The sequence below is a fragment of the Neoarius graeffei genome, chromosome 12, assembly GCF_027579695.1.
Source record: "Neoarius graeffei isolate fNeoGra1 chromosome 12, fNeoGra1.pri, whole genome shotgun sequence".
In the NCBI taxonomy this organism is placed as follows: Eukaryota; Metazoa; Chordata; class Actinopteri; order Siluriformes; family Ariidae; genus Neoarius; species Neoarius graeffei.
Genome location: NC_083580.1, coordinates 6,682,550 through 6,705,716, shown reverse-complemented (window position 1 = coordinate 6,705,716; position 23,167 = coordinate 6,682,550). Strand labels below are relative to the sequence as shown.

Genomic DNA, 23,167 nt, shown 5'->3' with positions numbered 1-23,167 from the left:
ATTTGGTTGTCATCAGTGGTGTAGCCAGAAATTAATGTCAGTAGGGGATGAGGAAGTATACAAAATAAAAACACTGCGATTAACCAAATAGCACAGGGGCAAAATCAGACAACTGCTTTTTTTTTTTCTGTAGATAATTATTTTCGTCCGAGTTCCTGGATAGACCTGGTCATTCCGTATCAAGGAAATCTGATTTGATATGCAATAAGTATTTAACTGCCATGATCTGGAAAAAAAAACTTTCTTTAACAAAATTAACAAGACATTACTTTTGACGCCAGACAAATCTGAATTTAATATATAGCTGGAATAGGTTTCTTTTTATGCCAACCTGTGATACATTCCATGTTTTAATGCATTATTTGGGGAAATAAATGCCAAATTATAAACAAAGAAAGGTCAATAAATCGGGTGCAGCCAGGATGGATGGCATTACTAGCTTCTGAGGGCTGATTTGCTGAAACAGAGTTGGCATCTGTGAAAAATGGGACACGGCGGTGTAAGTTTCTGTAGCAAAAACACCAATATAGTGGGATTTTACAATGGAAATGTCTGGTTTTGTGAGGAGAGGAAAAACCCCTAGTGAACAGAAAGATGGCACCACCATCAATCTGCTGACGGTACTGGATACAGTTTTCCGATTTGGTGCTTCAAAGCCTGATGAATTCATGCATTTTGACAGTAATAAGGGAGGTGATGGTACACACAAATTTGTTATTGAATGATTCAAGATATAATCTTTTGTCATCATGAAACATCTTAATGACAGCTCTGCTGCAAAAGATTGCAATAAGATACTTGTAATAAGGAGGAAATGACATTCAAAGGGAAGCCATGGCTTAAAGGTTAGCACAGCAGCTTGGGTTGCTTGTGCTGCTTTGGGATCAAAAGGTTGCCAGGTTGATTCCCTGGACCAGCAGGAATGGCTGAAGTGCTCTTGAGCAAGGCACCTAACTCCCAACTGGTCCCTGGGCTGCCTACTGTTATGGGTATGTCAGGGTCTTGTTGTATGCTGCTTTGGATAAGAGCGCCTGTTAAATAAATGCATTTGAAAAAAAAAAACTATTTTTAAAGTACAGTTATGAAAATAGATTATGATATAAACTAACAATTCATGTGAATAATTGAAGATAAGGTGCGCACACAACTAAGATATCTATCTTACGGCCGTGTATCGTAAGTGATGTCACACTTGACGAAAACCATTCGGAGTTCTTTTAGGTATACAGGAATTTGCTTGTGGAATAGCCGACCTCGATTAGTGCAATCTAGTCAAACGTGATCATTTTAAGAAACAGGTGAAACAATTTTTATGGAGTAAATTCCAAACCCAGTTTTATGATGTGTATATAACTAATTTTTAACCATTTTGGTGCTATTTCTGTAATCTAGTCATACTCTGCGATAATTACAGTTAGTATATATTTTTTGTTTATGACTTTATCATTGTTTCTACAATTTTGTCAATTTTTTATTGCCGCTTATATTTTATTGTTTCCTGCTGTCATCAAGAGGACCACATTGGAACTAAGTGTATTTTATACTTTGTGTTGTCCTCTGTGCTATTTATACTGTATCTTTTACATGTATGAATTTTACCAAATAAATGCATACCATTCCAGCAGCTCAGGTGTTTCTGGCAATATTTCCACCTTTTTCCATACAAGTGCATCCTGCTGTAATGTTCACATGAATCCTGTAGAGTAAAGCAGTGTTTGTTTACCCTCTTTTTGCGGTGCCGCGGGGGTTGGACTGCCTATTACGGTAATTACGGTAGGCTAGCTTGGGGACACCTTGATGAGGAAGTTTTTCATGAATGAGTCGAGAGCATGCTAATGAGTAGTATAATGCATAGTTTCAGCTTTGTTTTACAGGTAAACAGTTCAGATTTGTCCATAAGTCAGGGTTGCAGCTCATTAATGCACTATTTCAGATGTATAGTGGAAAAAAAATCGACATTGTCACCTTAGTAAACCTTTTGCTTTGCCCCTCCAGTACTGAAGTATACACTCATCCGTGTGCCCAAATGACATCACGCATCACCCTTCCAACAGGCAACATGGCAGCCTAATGGTGGGATTAGAGCAGCGATACAAAAACACTCATGACTTTCTTATAAATGGTCAAACATGCCTGAAACTTTTCTTACAGGCTCTCAATATTACAACCTATGCATGTATTTACTTTGCATTTTCTATTCCTTTAATATAATCTGATCTGATAAACCAGATCAGGAATTATTTTTCTCTTCCTCCAGTCAACCTCCCATACTTTATCTCAGTATCATTCTGCTCTAATATCGTCTAGTTTTAAACAGAAACTGGTTAATCATTGTTTTACCCCATCGTAGCTGGTAGCCAATAGTTTAAACAAGCTCTAAGGGCTGCGTTTATTTAGTATCCAGGATGGTTAAACAGGCTATGGGATTGGAATGATGACTCTGTTGACTGTTTATGAATATCGTTACACAATAATGTAAGTGCACAATAAGAATGCTTATAAAAGGCGTATATACTGAGCTGTGCTGTATGTATGTTTTATGGTAACCATCCAGGAATAAGCATTTTTTTTTTCATTTCCGTTTCCAGCTGAGAGTACGTCGTGCGCATTCTGGCTGCCGCTTCTCACTGGAGCTTTTTTGATTTTATTTTCTCTCCTTTTTTTATTTTTATTTATTTCTTTTTTCTGTGTGTTTGTGTAGTTTGACGTTTCTTTGAGTGTTTTGTCTGCCAGTTGTGGCGTAGCTCCAGACCCAGTTTTGGGCGTTGGTTCCCTCCAGGCCTTGGTTCGCTGTGGGTGATGCCTGTGCTCCCAGCTATGGACTGCAGTGAGCTCATTGCTCATTTTAACATCGTGGTTGTCCAGTGCTCTGTACTTTAGTGCTTGGTGTGATGTTCCGAGTGATGTTGCTTGGTGGCGTCGCGGTGGATGTGCAGGCGGTTTGGGATATACCAGTGCTCTGCGTGGCGGTGCTTCTGTGCTCACTTTGTGGATCCATGGCATGGTGTTCTGAGTGATGTTGCTGGCGGCGTCATGGCGGCTGTGCTGGAGGTGTGGGACTTGTTTTCATGTGCCTTTTGGTGGGACTGTGGCTGCTACACCACTGGAATGACATCCTGAACTCTATTTGGTGGACTTTTTTTCCTTTCTTTCTGCCTATAATTGTAAAGCGACCTTGGGTTTTGAGAAAGGCACTATATAAATTGAACCTCATCTCATCTCATCTCATCTCATCTCATTATCTCTAGCTGCTTTTATCCTGTTCTACAGGTTTGCAGGCAAGCTGGAGCCTATCCCAGCTGACTACGGGCGAAAGGCGGGGTACACCCTGGACAAGTCACCAGGTCATCACAGGGCTGACACATAGACACAGACAACCATTCACACTCACATTCACACCTACGGTCAATTTAGAGTCACCAGTTAACCTAACCTGCATGTCTTTGGACTGTGGGGGAAACCGGAGCACCTGGAGGAAACCCACGCGGACACGGGGAGAATATGCAAACTCCGCACAGAAAGGCCATCGCCGGTCACGGGGCTCGAACCCGGACCTTCTTGCTGTGAGGCGACAGCGCTAACCACTACACCACCGTACTGCCCCTAAATTGAAATTCATCTCTCATCTCATTATCTCTAGCCGCTTTATCCTGTTCTACAGGGTCGCAGGCAAGCTGGAGCCTATCCCAGCTGACTACGGGCGAAAGGCAGGGTACACCCTGGACAAGTCGCCAGGTCATCACAGGGCTGACACATAGACACAGACAACCATTCACACTCACGGTCAATTTAGAGCCACCAGTTAACCTAACCTGCATGTCTTTGGACTGTGGGGGAAACCGGAGCACCCGGAGGAAACCCACGCGGACATGGGGAGAACATGCAAACTCCGCACAGAAAGGCCATCGCCGGTCACGGGGCTCGAACCCGGACCTTCTTGCTGTGAGGCGACAGCGCTAACCACTACACCACCGTACCGCCCCTAAATTGAACCTATTATTATTATTATTATTATTATTATTATTCAGAATTGGTAAATATTTCAGGTCAGGATCAAACCCGAAATCCCTGACGCCACTTGGTGCAGTCAAGATGCAGAGACGTCCATGTGTCGAAAGGGGAAGAAAGGAAGGCGTGGCAAAATTATGCACCGGTTACCCCAGCATACCAGGCCAGCTGTCAGCAGCACCACGGACAGCAGCTCGGATCGCTCGCGCCGCATCGCCTCTCTCTCTCTCTCTCTCTCTCTCTCTCTCACACACACACAGCGGACACTCAGCATCCAGACAGCGCATCACACACTTCTTTCCTTCCATCAGGAAATAAGGCGTGAAAGAGCATGCATTTTGCCTGGGTGAGCCAGGTGATGTGAAAGGCTGCATGGTAAAGGCAGCTTTAATGAAGCCAAGCAGCTCGAACTGTGCAGCTGATACGCGCAGACGCGAATAAACGGAGCATCGAACCAGCAACCGTGTGCATTCCGCCGCAGTGAGCATGAACCTCGAACCCGAGGTGGTGATTTTCAACCTCTGAACACAGCCCACGGTGCTTTCCTGATCCATCCAGCAAGCTTCTCCAGACCTGAGCAGGATATCAGGTTCTCAGGTTCTCGCCACCATGCGCTTCTTCGTGCTCTTCATCCTGCTCTCCTGCTCGTGCGCTCTGGGCGGCTGCGAGACGAAAATCGTGAACATCGGCGCGGTTCTGAGCCAAAAGCGCTACGAGCAGGTGTTCCGGGACGCCGTGAACCAGGCCAGCGCGCTGTACGGCAGAGACCGCTTTAAACTCAACGCCATCTCCGTGACGCACAAAGCCAACGCGATTCAGATGGCGCTGTCCGTGTGTGAGGACCTCATCTCCAGCCAGGTACGTGGGTGATGCCAGGCTCTGGCTCTCTTCCCTGCTGTGTCCCTCCCAATCCATTCATTCTCCCTGACTGAAAGGTAGGGACAAAGAGCGCAAGGGACAGGACTAGACGTGAAGAAAACTTTCAACCACAAGGGATCTGATCGAGTCTCAAGAATGTTGCATATTTCCTGGATGAAAAGTTACACAGAATAAGGTGCAGTCCAAAATTCTCAAGGGAAGCTCTTCAAGGAAGTATATATATATATATATATATATATATATATATATATATATATATATATATATATATATATATATATACTACTGTTCAAAAGTTTGGGGTCACTTTGAAATGTCCTTATTTTTGAAAGAAAAGCACTGTTCTTTTCAATGAAGATCACTTTAAACTAATCAGAAATCCACTCTATACATTGCTAATGTGGTAAATGACTATTCTAGCTGCAAATGTCTGGTTTTTGGTGCAATATCTCCATAGGTGTATAGAGGCCCATTTCCAGCAACTCTCACTCCAGTGTTCTAATGGTACAATGTGTTTGCTCATTGCCTCAGAAGGCTAATGGATGATTAGAAAACCCTTGTACAATCATGTTAGCACAGCTGAAAACAGTTGAGCTCTTTAGAGAAGCTATAAAACTGACCTTCCTTTGAGCAGATTGAGTTTCTGGAGCATCACATTTGTGGGGTCGATTAAATGCTCAAAATGGCCAGAAAAATGTCTTGACTATATTTTCTATTCATTTTACAACTTATGGTGGGAAATAAAAGTGTGACTTTTCATGGAAAACACAAAATTGTCTGAGTGACCCCAAACTTTTGAACGGTAGTATATATATATATATATATATATATATATGATAAAATATGTGGTTTAAAACATTACATAATTTTGATTGAGCATTTACATTAGACAATTATAATTCAGGAAAATTACACTCTCAGGAATGTGTTTCCTCTGTGAACATTCAAGACTGAAACATTTAACTTTGATCACCACAAAATACAAAATACAGCGTTAATATAGCATTATTATTACTATTATTATTAGGGCGGCACGGTGGTGTAGTGGTTAGCGCTGTCGCCTCACAGCAAGAAGGTCCTGGGTTCGAGCCCCGGGGCCGGCGAAGGCCTTTCTGTGTGGAGTTTGCATGTTCTCCCCGTGTCCGCGTGGGTTTCCTCCGGGTGCTCCAGTTTCCTCCACAGTCCAAAGACATGCAGGTTAGGTTAACTGGTGACTCTAAATTGACTGTAGGTGTGAATGTGAGTGTGAATGGTTGTCTGTGTCTATGTGTCAGCCCTGTGATGACCTGGCGACTTGTCCAGGGTGTACCCCGCCTTTCGCCCATAGTCAGCTGGGATAGGCTCCAGCTTGCCTGCGACCCTGTAGAAGGATAAAGCGGCTAGAGATAATGAGATGAGATTATTATTATTATTATTATTATTATTATTATTATTATTAAAGATTGTTGCATCATGCAGTTGATTCTGGAGGTAAGAAAAAAAAACAACTGAAAGTCTGCACTGAAAAACTAGTTTTAAATGTAAAACCTTTACAGGATTTAATATTCAATCTGGACTTTTTGTGTGGGAGGTTTGGAAAGACTTTGCATCGAGGTTTATATGAAATTACAATAAGTGATTTGGAGGTCATTTCTATTTTCCTATATACATTTTTTTCCCCAAAAAAAGCTATAACTGTGGACATTCTGAATGACAGGTTTAAAAAATATCTATCTATCTATCTATCTATCTATCTATCTATCTATCTATCTATCTATCTATCTATCTATCTATCTATCTATCTATCTATCTATCTATCTATCTAAACAAATACGACACATTTTGTGCTGAAACCATATTAATAATTTAAAAAAAAAAATCTAAATTAATTAAGTTAGGACACAAAAATCTACCTGTATATATAAAAAAAGCCCTGATAGCCAAAAATATGCCAGTATGGATGCGCTGAAAGATAATATTTTTATTACAGATTGAATATTTTACTGATTAACACAAACGATAGCTAGAATAATCTCGCTATTTTCTACCAGGTTCATTTACACAGAAAGGCTCATAAGCAGTGAGTCAGATTGTGATTCATAAAAGAACAATAGTGAGGAAATGTGGGCCAAACGTAGCAAAAGGTCAGGATGTGTAATTGTTTTTTGCTCGTGTGTGCTTCACTGAAGTCAAAGAATTGTATTAAAACGCTGATAGATCACTGAGTGGTTGTATTAGTCAGTGCACCGGTCAAACTGATCAACACATGAACCTCAGGTCAAGTGCTTTAGATAATGACTCTCACAATGCTCACATAGGCCACAAGTGAAAGCAAAAAGAGATGCAAGTCTTACACATGTGCTAGTTATTAGCTGATCCGACCGACCGGTGATGAGTTTATCCCATCATGTGTTATCCGGCATCTATCTGGCGTCATCCACATTTCACAAAAATCGCTTCTTCTGTCTCAGTTCTTCACCAATTTTTATTCTTTTTGGCAGGAAGGCAGGTCTGCCTGGGGTGCATATAGCTTCTACCCAAATTTGCATAATTGCAATTGATAATGAAGATATGGAGTAATTAATCAATCCCTAAGGCAGATTCCACACAAATTCTCTCAATTCTTCACCGATTTTGATTCTTTCTGGCATGAAGGTGGGGTACCTAGGGCGCATATACGTAACTTCTACCCAGATTTGCTTAATTACAATTATTAATGAAGTTATGGACTAATTAAGCCTTAATGAGCAGTTCAACAAAAATCGACCATAAGCTGGCCTAGTGGTTAGCGTGTCCTCCTTTCGACCGGGAGATCGCAAGTTCTACTTGCAATCAGGTCATAACAAAGACCATCATAAAACTGGTACCTATTACTGTCTGGCAAGATGTGAGTAGGGAAGTCAAACTCTTCTGGTTACCAGAGGACTAGCCCCCACTGTAACCCTGGCTGTATAGACAAGAGGCCGAGGGCTATCGAAAAGGAGATCAGCGCCACACCCATACGCCTTAAAGAGTTGGTTAATACCGGGACTGGCATAAGAGGGATTTTGAATTGACTTGACAACAAAAATTGCTTCTTCTCAGTTAATTCCTCACCATTTTGGATTCTTTCTGGCAAATAGATCAGTATTCCCAGGGTGTATATGGTGGGTAGCACTGTCGTTTCACAGCAAGAAGGTTCTGGGTTCGAGCCCAGTGGCTGACAGGGGTCTTTCTGTGTGGAGTTTATATGTTCTCCCCATGTCTATGTGGGTTTTCTCTGGGTGCTCCGGTTTCTCTCACAGTCCAAAGACATGCAGTTAGGTTAACATGGGGCGACCTTGGGCTGAGGTGCCCTTGAGCGAAGCACCTAACCCCCAACTGCTCTCCGGGTACTGTAGCGCGGCTGCCCACTTCTCTGGGTATGTGTGTGTGCTCACTGCTTCAGATGGGTTAAATGCAGAGAGGAATTTCACAAGTGTACATGTGATGAATAAAGTTCTTCTATATAGCTTCTCTATATTATAGCTTGTATATAGTGTATATAGCTTGCAACATTTATTGCGCAAGGTGGCCCACTTTAGATCGCTCCTTCTGGACTAGACGGGGCTGGAGTAAGTTACGCCGTCATTGACGGTCTCGTTAAATTATTCTGACTGTCTGATTGTAAACCACAATAAATGCATAATCACTATTTTTTACATAATAGCCTCATAAATTCTTTCCTTGCCACTGAGATAGTGGTCTCAAGGGTACACTATTTTGTACCTTTTACACCTTTAGTGTGTATCTTTTACCTAGAATGATGTACCTTTACGTCTAGGATAATTGCTGTCAAATTTTGTGCCCTAAATCTTCCTGAAAGGAACACATGATGCAAGAGACAAGAAACGAGCTCAATCCTTTCTCCAGCAACAGAATCGTTAATTGTACAGAAATGCAGTAAAAGAATAATATTCTTCAAGATGAATGAATAAATAAATAAATAAATATTAGGGTTAAAAGCAATCGAATGACATTCAGAAATGTGGCATTTCTCAAAGTTCAAGAAAGTCAAGAACTGGAACTGTTGTGGATGTGAAGGATTGCGTTTCTCGCTTCATTGTTGACGTGATGATGCCTGGCTTCAGGAATCTTAGAGCGTTTCTCAAACCGTTTCCCACAAACATTAGAGTCAAGTCAAGTCAAGTCAAGTTTATTTGTATAGCGCTTTTAACAATAAAAATTGTCGCAAAGCAGCTTTACAGAATTTGACCGACTTAAAACATGAGCTAATTTGATCCCTAATCTATCCCCAATGAGCAAATCTGTGGCGACGGTGACGAGGAAAAACTCCCTCAGACGACATGAGGAAGAAACCTCGAGAGGAACCAGACTCAAAAGGGAACCCATCCTCATTTGGGCAACAACAGACAGCATGACTATAACATTAACAGTTTTAACATGAAGTCAGTTTCGTTGATGTTATAAACTCTTCATTGATGGAAACTTGAGTGCAAAACTGTTCATGACAACTGCAGTCCTAAAGTTAGCAAGTCAACTGTAGTCCTCAGCCATAAAAGCATTACTGTAAGAGTCCAGAGCGTCCTCCAGGTGTGACTTTCAACTGTCCTCATGGGGCAGTCCTCCACAGGAGCGATGCGATAAAACTCCGACCAGACACAGGGCACCAGGATGGATCAAGCAGGTCCGAGGGGCAGAAGAGAACACATTAGGTCCGAACTGACTTTGATGCTTGGATCCCTAAAGACAAGGATCATAACTTTGTTAAAGTGCCATTCCATCATTGGATGTATTCTTTGGCATAAAATACAATATATTTTGACAACATATATAAATGGTATCACTAGATAGAGAAATCTTTTAGCTTCAAAATGATATATCAAACATAATTTTTTGACAACGACAAGTATATTAATTTTGCGACCAAAGTCACCTACCCTTTTAATTTCCGCACGTGATGTCATCGGCAGGTTCCCCTTTTTGTGTACCACGTGACGTGTGACGTGGCACATATTATCAGCAATGGCGGATAGAACGCGATAAAAATAATACCAATAAATCGAGCTAATACCAATAAATCTAGCTAACTGAAAGATTAACTCAAAATTTTTCGTAATTTTTTTGGCCCCCATATACGAGGAGAAATGACTCTCTCACTTTGGGGGTTTCCTGGTCTAAAAATAGACCGACATGTGGTACACAAGAAGGGGAACCTGCTGATGACATCACGTTTCACTACCGCGGAAATTAAAAGGGTAGGTGTCTTTGGTCGCAAAATTAATATACTTGTCGTTGTCAAAAAATTATGTTTGATATATCATTTTGAAGCTAAAAGATTTCTCTGTCTAGTCATGTTGTCATAAAATATATTGTATTTTATGCCAAAGAATACATCCAATGGTGGAATGGCACTTTAAGGCGGGTTGTGATTTCCAAAACTGTAACAAAATAATAAAAATTCATAGAACCCTGGGGATCCATGGACCTGGACCCCACCTTTAGCACCACTGCCCTCGCTGATAGCAAAGACCAAGCTAGTGAATGTGAATTGACTAAAATTTGGAAGAAAAACAGGATTAAAATTGTATAACACACCACACGTCATCTCTCACTGCATGGAGGACACCAGATCTGTTTACTGTGGCTTGTTTTTAAACCCGGAGGCAGTGTTTGGATTACGGTCGATGTTAGTTTGTGACCGGGTGCAGTCCAGATTCAGCAATAACGATGATAACGCTGAAAATAAAATGCGTGTTTCTGTAGCATGCTGTCAGCCTGCAGGGGATTTGGAGCTTCCTGTGGTAAGGAGACAGCTGTTACAAAACCAACTAGGTGTAGAAATAATGGAGCGTGTGTGTTACAAACTGTTATATAAGAATGATTGTGACAGCTCGTTAAACTTGAATGGAACTCTCGAGATGAGTAAAGAGCACGGCCTAGATATCACACGCTCTTGAAAACATATATTAAGCTGTGGTGAAGGACGTGAGTCACTTTTACCACCCAGGGGTTGATTATTTTCCAATAACAGCACATTAACAACACAAAGTATTTTATTCCTTTTATACCACAGAAATTTGCGAACAAATGCAATTTTTTACTGATTACTGAATGACATGACATCGTACTTTTTATCCATTTATAGCTACATTTAATGTTGCTTGAAACATCCACAAAACAAGTTAATTACTTCCGTCCTTGTTCCAATGCAGCTTGTCATGTTACTGAAAAAATAAAAGAAACCCCGGAAAATGCAAAGCTCTCTGTCCTTATTAAGGAAACCGTGATTAAAGTGGAAAGGTACAAAAATACTGACAAACATCTCGTGAAGGAAATTTTACCAACAATCTTTGTTTGCCTTTAACAAAGAAAATGTATCAACAATTATTCTATCTGCATTCACTGGATATGAGCAATCATGCGCTCTGATTGGTTCCTCTACTACTACTAGGATATCAGCTCATATACCGTGAGTAGAGAAAAACAAAATGGCGGAGCGCGTTGCTGAAACAACCGAGGACGAAATTAAAACTCTACTCGAAAACAAAACACCAAAAAATACAAAAAAAGCAACAAAATATGGAATAAAAGTATTTGATGGTAAGAACGTATCTCGTTTTTAAAATTTTTTTTCAAGAATTATTATTATTATTATTATCGCATTTTTCACAAATTGCTCCTGTCATTTCGCTGGTTTCATCTTTAAGTACATTCATTAAAATTTGTCAAATTTTTTAAGACTGGTTCAAAACCTCAAAGAAGTTTGAAAATTACAGAACTGAAATGTCCAAGGAAGAATGAAATAAATGTCTAAAGCTATTCTACACCTCGGCACGACAGCAAGACGACACTTTCTACAAAAAACAAACAAACAAACAAACAAAAAAACACTAAAGTCAATTTGTGCAGCCATGGATAGGTTTTTAAGAAGTCCACCTAAGTGGAAATTATTTTGTTGGACGTTTTGTATAAAGTTTTTATTGATCAAATTTGCAAAAAATAAAAATGCTGTGTTTCTCAAAAATCCAGTGAATGTGCATAGAATAAAACAATTATTCCACTCAGTCTTGTCGTAGGGGCAGCACGGTGGTGTAGTGGTTAGCGCTGTCGCCTCACAGCAAGAAGGTCCTGGGTTCGAGCCCCGGGGCCGGCGAGGGCCTTTCTGTGTGGAGTTTGCATGTTCTCCCCGTGTCCGCGTGGGTTTCCTCCGGGTGCTCCGGTTTCCCCCACAGTCCAAAGACATGCAGGTTAGGTTAACTGGTGACTCTAAATTGACCGTAGGTGTGAATGGTTGTCTGTGTCTATGTGTCAGCCCTGTGATGACCTGGCGACTTGTCCAGGGTGTACCCCGCCTTTCGCCCGTAGTCAGCTGGGATAGGCTCCAGCTTGCCTGCGACCCTGTAGAAGGATAAAGCAGCTAGAGATAATGAGATGAATGAGATGAATCTTGTCGTACATGGCTTATAGCCAACTCAACTTATGTACGACTCGATTTCATGGAATAATTGTGATTATTAATTATATATTTTCTTTGCAAACAAACAACATGAAATCTGTTTATTATTAGCCTTCGATTATTTGGTGCATCGGTCACAAGTTGTTACTATAGAAACATAATATTCGAATGACCAATCAGAGTCGAGAATTCAACAGGGCTGTAGTATAATTGCGCATAAATTCAAGACTAATATTTTTGCCATTTTGAGTCTTGCGTTTAAAGTTATTCAGATTCACTCAAATAAAACATCATAAATGATTATTTCATCAAAAGCAATGTAAAAAATTATAACAAACCTAGGATCACTGGACACGTACAGACTGAAAAAAAAAAAAGAGGCATCCTGGGTACTGCAGTGAGCTGACAGTCTCTGGGGAGCGATGTAGTCCGGAGTGGAATTGCATCATTAAAAGTCTGCTTGCGTCAAATTAAATTAAGAGCACTTAAAGCACTCATATGATGGTTGATGCCATTTAAAAAGTGCTGAAGTCATGCGTTCTGAGCCGGGAGCCTTGATAGAAAATGCACAGTCATTCTTTAGTGTCCAAAAACCTCGTTCATTTTCTCTCTCAAAATTCGAACGCATTCATTTTCTCTTTTCGCCGTGTTGTTAGGTTTTAAACACACAAATACGTGTATTTAATCTGGGGGTTGATTTGATACTAAAGTCACCATATACTAGTATCTTCTTCATGTTTTCAAAAATTTTCATTGTTTCTTTTTTTAACCACTTCACGACTGTGCATCGATCTTTGGGAAGGATGGTTCATGGCAGATGGTACAAAAGAGATGCCTGAGCGCGTGTTGGATGGAAAAACCTTATTTGAGGCCCAAACATACAGCCTGTCGAGATACGCAGCCGTTATGGCTCCACAGAGACAGTCCAAAAAATTTTTTTTGTCTCTTCTTGTTGTTTTTGTGCCATATTTTCACTGAACACGGCCTTATTGTGAGCATCTGGGTCTCGTTGGAAACAAATGTTACCCAAGCAATACGTCATGCACAAATGATTAGATGGAAAAGCATTTTTGAACCATTGACAGATTTTTCTATTGTATCATTTACCGAGACAAATTTCATACAATTTGTTGAGACGTTCATTTATGTTAACGCAGAACTCTCTTTCAAGGAAAAAAAATCACAAATGTTGTTGTCTGTCTACCCTTCAATAAATTCTGCATGCGTACCAGGCTTGTGGTACTCAAGTCTGACTCATGCCCTAATTTTAAGGACTCGTGACTCGACTTGGACTTGAGCACTGATGACTCGAACTTGGACTCAGACTCGTGCATTAACTGCATTCGGACTCGTAAATTGGAGACGAGTACTCTGATTTTTTCTTTATTTTTTTGCCATAATAATTTGGCATAAGATATTTATATCTACATTCATTTTTGTACTAATTTTATGCAAGAATGTCACACCTGCGCACCTTGGCAGACTCTCGGGCGTGCTCCGGACAGCGCATGCGCCAAACGGACTCTCGTGTGCGCACCATAAACGACTTGCACTTGCACAGGATTAAGGCGCAATCATCATGCCGATATAAAAACTATGAACACACACTTACATCGTGAAGTATTGAGTTGCATTGCTGACACATTACCGAGCCTTGTTTTCTTGTTTGGTTTCCTGATCCCTGATTTCCTGTTTCTCGTCTTTGATTCTGTCGAGTCTACGATAGCCTGTTTGTGCCTCGCTCGACCGATCGCCTGTTTCACCATTTTATGATTTTGCCTGTCGTTCTGGATTGTTTACCGTCTTCACTTGCATTAATAAACACACCTTCTGCACTTACATCCGTCTCCCAACCATCTCTGACAGAATATTTCACACTCCCTGATATAGAGAAGCACATTCACCTGTTCATACGTCGTGTTCAGGAGCAAACTAATGTTAATGGCGATAAAAGAGCCACCGTCAAATGGTGCGGTTGGAGTCTTGTTCTCGGACTTGACTCGGATCAATAGTGGACACGACTCGAATTTTTTTTTAATGACCTGGACTTGACTCAGACTTGAACACTGGGGACTCGAGACTGGACTTGGACTCGAGGTTTAGTTACTCGACTACAACACTGATGCGTACTACAACCCCGATTCCAAAAAAGTTGGGACAAAGTACAAATTGTAAATAAAAACGGAATGCAATGATGTGGAAGTTTCAAAATTCCATATTTTATTCAGAATAGAACATAGATGACATATCAAATGTTTAAACTGAGAAAATGTATCATTTAAAGAGAAAAATTAGGTGATTTTAAATTTCATGACAACAACACATCTCAAAAAAGTTGGGACAAGGCCATGTTTACCACTGTGAGACATCCCCTTTTCTCTTTACAACAGTCTGTAAACATCTGGGGACTGAGGAGACAAGTTGCTCAAGTTTAGGGAGAGGAATGTTAACCCATTCTTGTCTAATGTAGGATTCTAGTTGCTCGACTGTCTTAGGTCTTTTTTGTCGTATCTTCCGTTTTATGATGAGCCAAATGTTTTCTATGGATGAAAGATCTGGACTGCAGGCTGGCCAGTTCAGTACCCGGACCCTTCTTCTACGCAGCCATGATGCTGTAATTGATGCAGTATGTGGTTTGGCATTGTCATGTTGGAAAATGCAAGGTCTTCCCTGAAAGAGACGTCGTCTGGATGGGAGCATATGTTGCTCTAGAACCTGGATATACCTTTCAGCATTGATGGTGTCTTTCCAGATGTGTAAGCTGCCCATGCCACATGCACTAATGCAACCCCATACCATCAGAGATGCAGGCTTCTGAACTGAGCCCTGATAACAACTTGGGTCGTCGTCCTCCTCTTTAGTCCAAATGACACTGCGTCCCTGATTTCCATAAAGAACTTCAAATTTTGATTTGTCTGACCACAGAACAGTTTTCCACTTTGCCACAGTCCATTTTAAATGAGCCTTGGCCCAGAGAAGACGTCTGCACTTCTTGATCATGCTTAGATACGGCTTCTTCTTTAAACTATAGAGTTTTAGCTGGCAACGGCGGATGGCACAGTGAATTGTGTTCACAGATAATGTTCTCTGGAAATATTCCTGAGCCCATTTTGTGATTTCCAATACAGAAGCATGCCTGTATGTGATGCAGTGCCGTCTAAGGGCCCGAAGATCACGGGCACCCGGTATGGTTTTCCGGCCTTGACCCTTACACGCAGAGATTCTTCCAGATTCTCTGAATCTTTTGATGATATTATGCACTGTAGATGATGATATGTTCAAACTCTTTGCAATTTTACACTGTCGAACTCCTTTCTGATATTGCTCCACTATTTGTCGGCGCAGAATTAGGGGGATTGGTGATCCTCTTCCCAGCTTTACCTCTGAGAGCCGCTGACACTCCAAGATGCTCTTTTTATACCCAGTCATGTTAATGACCTATTGCCAATTGACCTAATGAGTTGCAATTTGGTCCTCCAGCTGTTCCTTTTTTGTACCTTTAACTTTTCCAGCCTCTTATTGCCCCTGTCCCAACTTTTTTGAGACGTGTTGCTGTCATGAAATTTTAAATGAGCCAATATTTGGCATGAAATTTCAAAATTTCTCACTTTCGACATTTGATATGTTGTCTATGTTCTATTGTGAATACAATATCAGTTTTTGAGATTTGTAAATTATTGCATTCTGTTTTATTTACAATTTGTACTTTGTCCCAACTTTTTTGGAATCGGAGTTGTTGTTGTTGTTCCCCCCCCATCATTACATATTACATTCATGGCATTTAGCAGATGTTCTTATCCAGAGCGATGTACAAAACACCCAGAGCAGCCTGGGGAGCAGTTGGGGGTTAGATGCCTTGCTCAAAGGCACTTCAGCCATTCCTGCTGGGCCAGGGAATCAAACCGGCAACCTTTTAGTCCTCAAGCTGCTTCTCTAACCCTATCTATATCCTCTGATGAGGTCCCATGCTCTAAGGCTCAACCATACTCCTTTCATAATAATAATAACAACACTGAGTTACTGATACGGAGTCTAATTTTTCGTTTTCATATTCAATATTGTACCCAGACATCACTGAATAGAAAACCTGAACATTTTAACCACTTCAGAATCTCAGGTTTCACTACAACAGACATATCTAGGTCAAGTATTTTTGTTTTCTCTCCTACTTTCTCATGTCTAGGAAAAAATCCCTATGCTCGTGCTCTAATTTTTTCCCTCTCAAACTGTCTACAGGTCTATGCGATTTTGGTGAGCCACCCTCCACAGTCCAGTGACCACCTCACCCCTACACCGGTCTCCTATACTGCAGGCTTCTATCGTATCCCTGTGGTCGGCCTCACAACCAGGATGTCCATCTACTCCGATAAGGTTGGTGTTGGTGCATTTGGGTCAAATTAAATAGATGTAATTAAACAGGCTTGGGTGGCACGGTGGTGTAGTGGTTAGCACTGTCTCCTCACAGCAAGAAGGTTCTGGGTTTGAGCCTGGTGGCCAGTGGGGGCCTTTCTGTGTGGAGTTTGCATGTTCTCCCCGTATCTGTGTGGGTTTCCTCCGGGTGCTCCGGTTTCTGGAGTCCAAAGACATGCAGGTTAGGTTAATTGGTGGCTCTAAATTGACCGTAGGTGTGAACGTGGGTGTGAATGGTTGTTTGCCTCTATGGCTACGTTTACATTACGTCGAATCAGCGGGTCATCAGATTAACGTTCTTAAAACGATTCACGTTTACACTAAAACCGTTAGCCGTGCACACAGCAACACCAATACACGGATACGCTCGGCTCCGCAGGCATCCTGCGCTCCAAATCACTCCGCCCTGAACAGCGAGTGCCCTCTGGAGGGTGCGCACTCCGGCCCTGCGCAGCTCACACAGCGCGCGAGTGAAGTGCACAAGCCACGATTCGGGACTGAGCCGCTGTGTGTGTGATCCCAGCGCATATCACTTACTACTTGCAAGTGGAAGGATGGCAAGCCTAAAGACAATCATAACTACACAATGGGCAGTATTTGCATCAGTATTTGCAGTATTTTCATACTTTTATACTCTTTAATGAAAGGTGATACAAGGCGGAAGTCCGTGCCGTTTTTCAGCAGTCGCGTCACATGACCAACGCCAGCGAATCAGGAAGGTGGATGTCACAGTGACGTTGTCCAATGAGGACGCCAGCTAGAGCTCAGCACAGCGTATTCGCGTATCTCAATGTTTACACAGCACCGGACCAGATACGATCTAGATTGAATACGTGGACGCTGGCGGATTCCCGTTTCCCGGCTTTTCCAGGTGGTTTAATGTAAACGGACAGTGCATCCGCGAAGAAAACGAGACAGATACGGTCTAATGTAAACGTAGCCTCAGTGTTAGCTCTGCGATGATCTGACGACTCATCCAGGGTGTACCCACCTCTCATCCATAGTCAGCTGGGATAGGCTCCAGCTTGCCCGCAACCCTGCACAGGATAAGCGGTTATGGATAATGGATGGATGGATTTATTGATAGCCACTTCAAAGCACTTCTGGACATCTGCCAAATGCCATCTGCCAATGTAAATGATTTGCATGTCGCTAATTACATAACCGTTATCCATTTTGTTTTCTCTTCCTCAGAGTATCCATCTTTCCTTCCTGCGCACCGTGCCACCTTACTCACACCAGGCACATGTGTGGTTCGACATGATGCGTGAGTTCCGCTGGAACCACATCATCCTGATCGTCAGCGACGACCATGAAGGTCGAGCCGCACAGAAGAGACTCGAGACCCTTTTGGAGGAGAGGGAGACCAAGGTGAGCTGTCTGTAGCTTGAATGAACGAGCGTGTGGGTGTGTAACATGTACATTTAACAATCTCAGAAGTCTTCTATGTATGTAACTGTTTGCTTTTCTGTTGCGTGAAAAACATCTCGCTCATGCCATTTTGTAAATGTTGGCTAAAGCCAGAGGCATCAACAGCATCTAATGTGGTCGAATCTAGTTGAAGTTTTGTGCATTTCTTACTCATCTCACATTGCTTTTTGCCATAGTCTAAATCTCCTGACTTGCTCCACGGCAAGAGCAAAATGACCTTAACCTGGGACTTTACAAAGCATCACAGGCTCACGACTGGAGCTGATGTTTAATAGGCTGTTGCATGTCTGTATTCTCAAAGCATTCAAATTCTAAATCATTCAGCAGCTTTACATCAGCATCCAGCAGTGTGTGTTTGGTTGATTGCTGTTTGATTTATTAACGTAATCATGTCTGTGTTAGAACGGTGATGAACTTTTTAAAGGCCCTCAAGTTAAATCACGATCCCCAATTGACATCTGTGCGATAGTAATTACCGTTGCCCTCTTTGCACAGATCGAGAGTATTATTAATATCGAGACTATTTCAGTGTAGCTGCAATTAAGTTTTAGACCTGCTGGGAATTGAGTTTTTTTTTTTTAAAGTGGTACTGGTTTCACACTAATGTTCCCTTGTGTAGATTATAGCTGATTGGGCTGAGATTGTTCTCGGATTGCTTATATAATTGCGCTCATAAAATATGCATTGAAGTCTGTAGTGGTCTATTAATGAAAAATGATTCATTTTCCAGAGTTTTGCTACATGGACCAATTAATTATGTTTCCTGCTCGATTAATACAAAATGAACATGAAGTACTTTATATTGTCTGGCATAATTATGGACGAGAGATCGATTTGGATTATTTGTAAAAAAGGGGCTCGATTCTTGTATAAACCCTGTTTGTAACAAGTTTCTTTGCAAATCTCGGTTAAAATTAAAGTGCCATTCCACCATTGGATGTATTCTTTGGCATAAAATACAATATATTTTGACAACATATATAAATGGTATCACTAGATCGAGAAATCTTTTAGCTTCAAAATGATATATCAAACATAATTTTTTGACAACGACAAGTATATTAATTTTGCGACCAAAGTCACCTAAAATAAAAATAAAGCCCTTCCTGTGCCATCAAGCGGCACTGATCTCCATTCCAGTTGCCCTCAGCCTCTTACATAGCTAGGGTTACAGTGGGGGGTTTGTCCTCTAGTAATTGCAAGAGTTTGATTCCCTGCTCACATCTGTATTGCGGCATGCCTCGCCAGATGGCACCATTTTTTATGCTGGTCTTTGCTATGACCCAACCACAAGTAGAACTCACAATCTCCCAGTCGAGAAGTGGACACGCTAACCACTAGGCCAACTCTTTGGTGAACCCTGGACCCTTATATTAAATGTCTGATGCTTTACTGACTGAACTATCTGGGCTCCATCTAAAATCCAACCAGTAAGGTCAGTGGTCAGAGCAAAGGTAAAGACAACACAAAGAAACTTGACTCAGAACTCATACTAAACATAAGGTTGAGGCAAAGCTTTGCAATAAGTTGATGTTTCAATGAACAACCAGGAAGTTTATTTAGAAACCAACAAGGAAGTGACTCGGAAATGTGCATGCCAGAACGCCGAAGAGTTTTGAGCTTACTTATCAAGCCAGAAGCTGTAATATCCATTTTCTTTATAAGACTATTTGCATATTTTAAATTCCCTTAGACAACATAATGTTAATTTTCCAGATTGCTATCAAAAATATGAACATAGGAGGGTACTGCAAAAAGTTCTCGGCCTCACCCAGAAACAAGGGGTGTAGCTTTCATTTTGGGGCGTAACTGTATACTATAAAGCCTTATATCAATGCCCACCAAAACTCAAATGAAAGAAGCAATCAAAGAAAAAAGGAGAGGAAAGAAAGCTTCGAGCTGGTGTGGTGTTGCTCCAGGATAATGCGCCCATCCATACAGCACAGCTGGTGGGGCAAAAGCAGCCAAATGTGGCTTTGAACTGTCGCACCATGCACCTTACTCACCTGACCTGGCACCGTTTGACTTCTATCTGCTTCCCACTTGCATGGTCGCCATTTTCAGAGTGACGATGATAAAGTCATCCGTGCTGTTCAGGAGGATCTAGAGGCTCAAGATGTGACCTTCTAATGCAAAGTGATAGTGAAGCTTGAACATCAGTGGATGAAGTGCCTTGAAGTTAAAGGAGACTATGTTCTTGCATTATTTTTCAATCTTTCTCCTGAGATGTTTCCTGGGTGAGGCCGAGAACTTTTTGAAGTACCCTCGTATTCGTGACTGACACTGTGTGGAGGAAAATATAGGTGCTGGACAGGAGACTCTAACAGATTAATACAATGGTGATTTAGATTAACCTCATGCATAATGCACCAAATTATAAAAGCCTTGCATTTAGAACCAGAAGCACGATGAAAACCGGAATTTGGCCTATAATCAGGCTGAGCTCAGATATATACAGTTTATATATAGTGCAGAACTGTATGTTCCTGGGATACAAGCGTTTATTTATAACACTGCAGAATAGCCCAGCACCGTCCGAGCATGGCAGAGGCTCCTCTGAGGCTGTTGCCCTCAAAAAATCACAAGATGAGAAGAATGCAATATGCTGCAGCAAAAAAAAAAAAAAAAGGCAACTGTTCCTGCTGCAGTATCTCCATCTCTAATCAGGAAGCCAGCTAACAGTTTTAGGTTAGCAGAATGGTTCGAGGACCGTTTGCTTCTCGGAACATTCAGATGTTTTGAGGTAACATTTATTAACATTCCTATAAAGCTACTACAACATTTTTAGTAGCATGAATAGTATTCCACCTTTCTCAACTACATTCCTTCTTTTTTTTTTAATAGCGGGAAAGCCAAGATGAGATGAGATGAGATGAGAAATTTCATTTTAAATTATTTTTCAGTGGTGGCACAGTGGTGTAGTGGTTAGCGCTGTCGCCTCACAGCAAGAAGGTCCGGGTTCGAGCCCCATGGCCGGCGAGGGCCTTTCTGTGCGGAGTTTGCATGTTCTGTCCGTGTGGGTTTCCTCCGGGTGCTCCGGTTTCCCCCACAGTCCAAAGACATGCAGGTTAGGTTAACTGGTGACTCTAAATTGACCGTAGGTGTGAATGTGAGTGTGAATGGTTGTCTGTGTCTATGTGTCAGCCCTGTGATGACCTGGCTACAGATAATGAGATAAGATTATTTTTCAGTTTGTTTTCTTGGTTCTCAGAAAAAAAAACTACTTAAATACACTCCTGTGTGGTTTTCAGATGGTAAACTTAATGATACAGTTTTTGTACCTTTAGCATGTATATTATACCTTGAAAAGCATGGAGCATTAAAGCTTTCCTCGAAAACTAATTTGATCCTTTTATGTGCCTTTAATTATTTTTAAAGGTGTACTATGTACACAAAGACACGTATTAAAGGTACATAATATTTTGTAGCACCGCAGTTTATTAAACCCACTGGTAAAGACCTAAAGGTGTGTAAACCCTTGCTAGTAAAGTGTGATTTCCTCCCACAGTGAATGCCGTGCTTTGATCAAGCTGTTGGATAGTTATGTGTATGAGATCAGATACTGTTTGTGAGCTGATTGTCCACAATGCTACTGTTCTATAGTTATAATAAAACCTTTCAGTGCAATTTTCACTCTTCCTTTTCATTCTTGGTAGTAACTATACTTTAAAACTTTTGCTTTCCTTGTGCTGGCATGAAGCTGAGATTTTATCCGTCACTTTCTTAATTTATGAAGAATACCACTACACTCTAAAAAATAAAGGTGCTTCAGTGGTTCTTCAAATCTCTGGATGGTTCCATGGAGAGTCAAAACTCTGTGATGAACCATTACATTATGCGAAAGGTTCTTCACATTGGAAATGGTTCTTCAGAGCCTGGCATTCTCTTACCATTTGCTGGTCAATGCACATAGGCTATGTTTACACAAATCTGTCTTCACTGCTCAAACAAATGGTTCTTTAAAGAACTGTTGCATGAACGGTTCTTTGAAGCCCTGAAAAAGGTTCTTCTATGGCATCGCCCTGAAGAACCGGTACTGGCCCCATTATTTTTTAGAGTGTATATTTTCTGAAAGACATCAATTCTGTTGGCATTTTCCAGGTCAGTGATGAGTTAGAGCAGTCTCTGATGCTTTCGAAAGCCCCAGTGTTTGGACGTCCAATTTGGAGCAGGAAAATTTGTTAGATGCTTTATTGCCCATCATTTTCAACTGTTTATAATATTCTTCTGTCTGCATATTTTCTCTGTGCACATTACTCATCAGAATAAAAAAAGGAACTATGAAAACCTCGACCAACTGTCCTATGACAACAAGCGAGGACCTAAGGTATACTTGCATGGTCAATGCACGCCGCCCCTCAACTTAAACGTTGCAACTAGAATCTGGCCAATCAGCCACCGGCCAACCCAGAAATGCCCTTATCTTGGTAGCACGTGTTTCTTTTTACATCGAGACTTTCTTTTTTTGGTACCCTCATGATTTAAATGACGAATGGACTTGTTTTGAACGATTATGATTTTCGGTTTTCAAGAAAGAAAAAAAAAGAGAGAGAAAAGTAAACACGCTCCGCTTCTGTCATGATCATCTTTTTTCCTTTTAAATAAAGGAATGCATGATTCAGATCAAATAGAAAAAAAAGCTCTTTTGTTCCTTTGTTTAGATTCGCTAGTGTGGGACACGTCACATTCCCAGATACTACTTCCTCCCTTTTACGCAGCACCTCCTAGTTTTTTTGTTCCTTTGGGCAGATCAAGCTCCTTACACCTTCTCACACCCTTTCTTCTGGTTTCAGTTTCCGGTTGCATCGGCCTTTCTCCCCAAACCTCTAACATGCACGCCGTTCTCTGGAGCCTTGATATCCCTCAGCATTGCATGCAGCAATACAGACGTTTTTCTTCCCTCTAGCTTTTTTTTTTCAGTTTATCCAATTTTCCTTGGAGCGCTGTCATTTTCCCTCCTTTTTCAATCACACAAAAGCAAAGAAAATTCACCCAAAGGAGTGAAGAGAGGTAAAAGAGGCA

The 23,167-nt window shown here is 41.3% G+C and overlaps 1 protein-coding gene across 3 annotated transcripts in view; it reads left to right on the top strand.

Moving 5' to 3' along the window:
* Positions 1 to 4,466: 4,466 nt before the first annotated feature.
* The window catches only part of grin1a (glutamate receptor, ionotropic, N-methyl D-aspartate 1a), a 52,128-nt gene continuing 33,427 nt past the window's right edge, over positions 4,467 to 23,167 (top strand). For 2 of the 3 annotated variants that reach the window (XM_060934974.1, XM_060934973.1), the window contains exons 1-4: positions 4,467 to 4,866; positions 16,541 to 16,675; positions 17,909 to 18,085; positions 22,410 to 22,472. In XM_060934974.1, coding sequence (XP_060790957.1) covers positions 4,618 to 4,866; positions 16,541 to 16,675; positions 17,909 to 18,085; positions 22,410 to 22,472 — 624 coding nt within the window. In that variant the 5' untranslated portion in view covers positions 4,467 to 4,617. The remainder of the gene's footprint in view (positions 4,867 to 16,540; positions 16,676 to 17,908; positions 18,086 to 22,409; positions 22,473 to 23,167) is intronic. The other variant, XM_060934975.1, reaches the window with a different exon arrangement.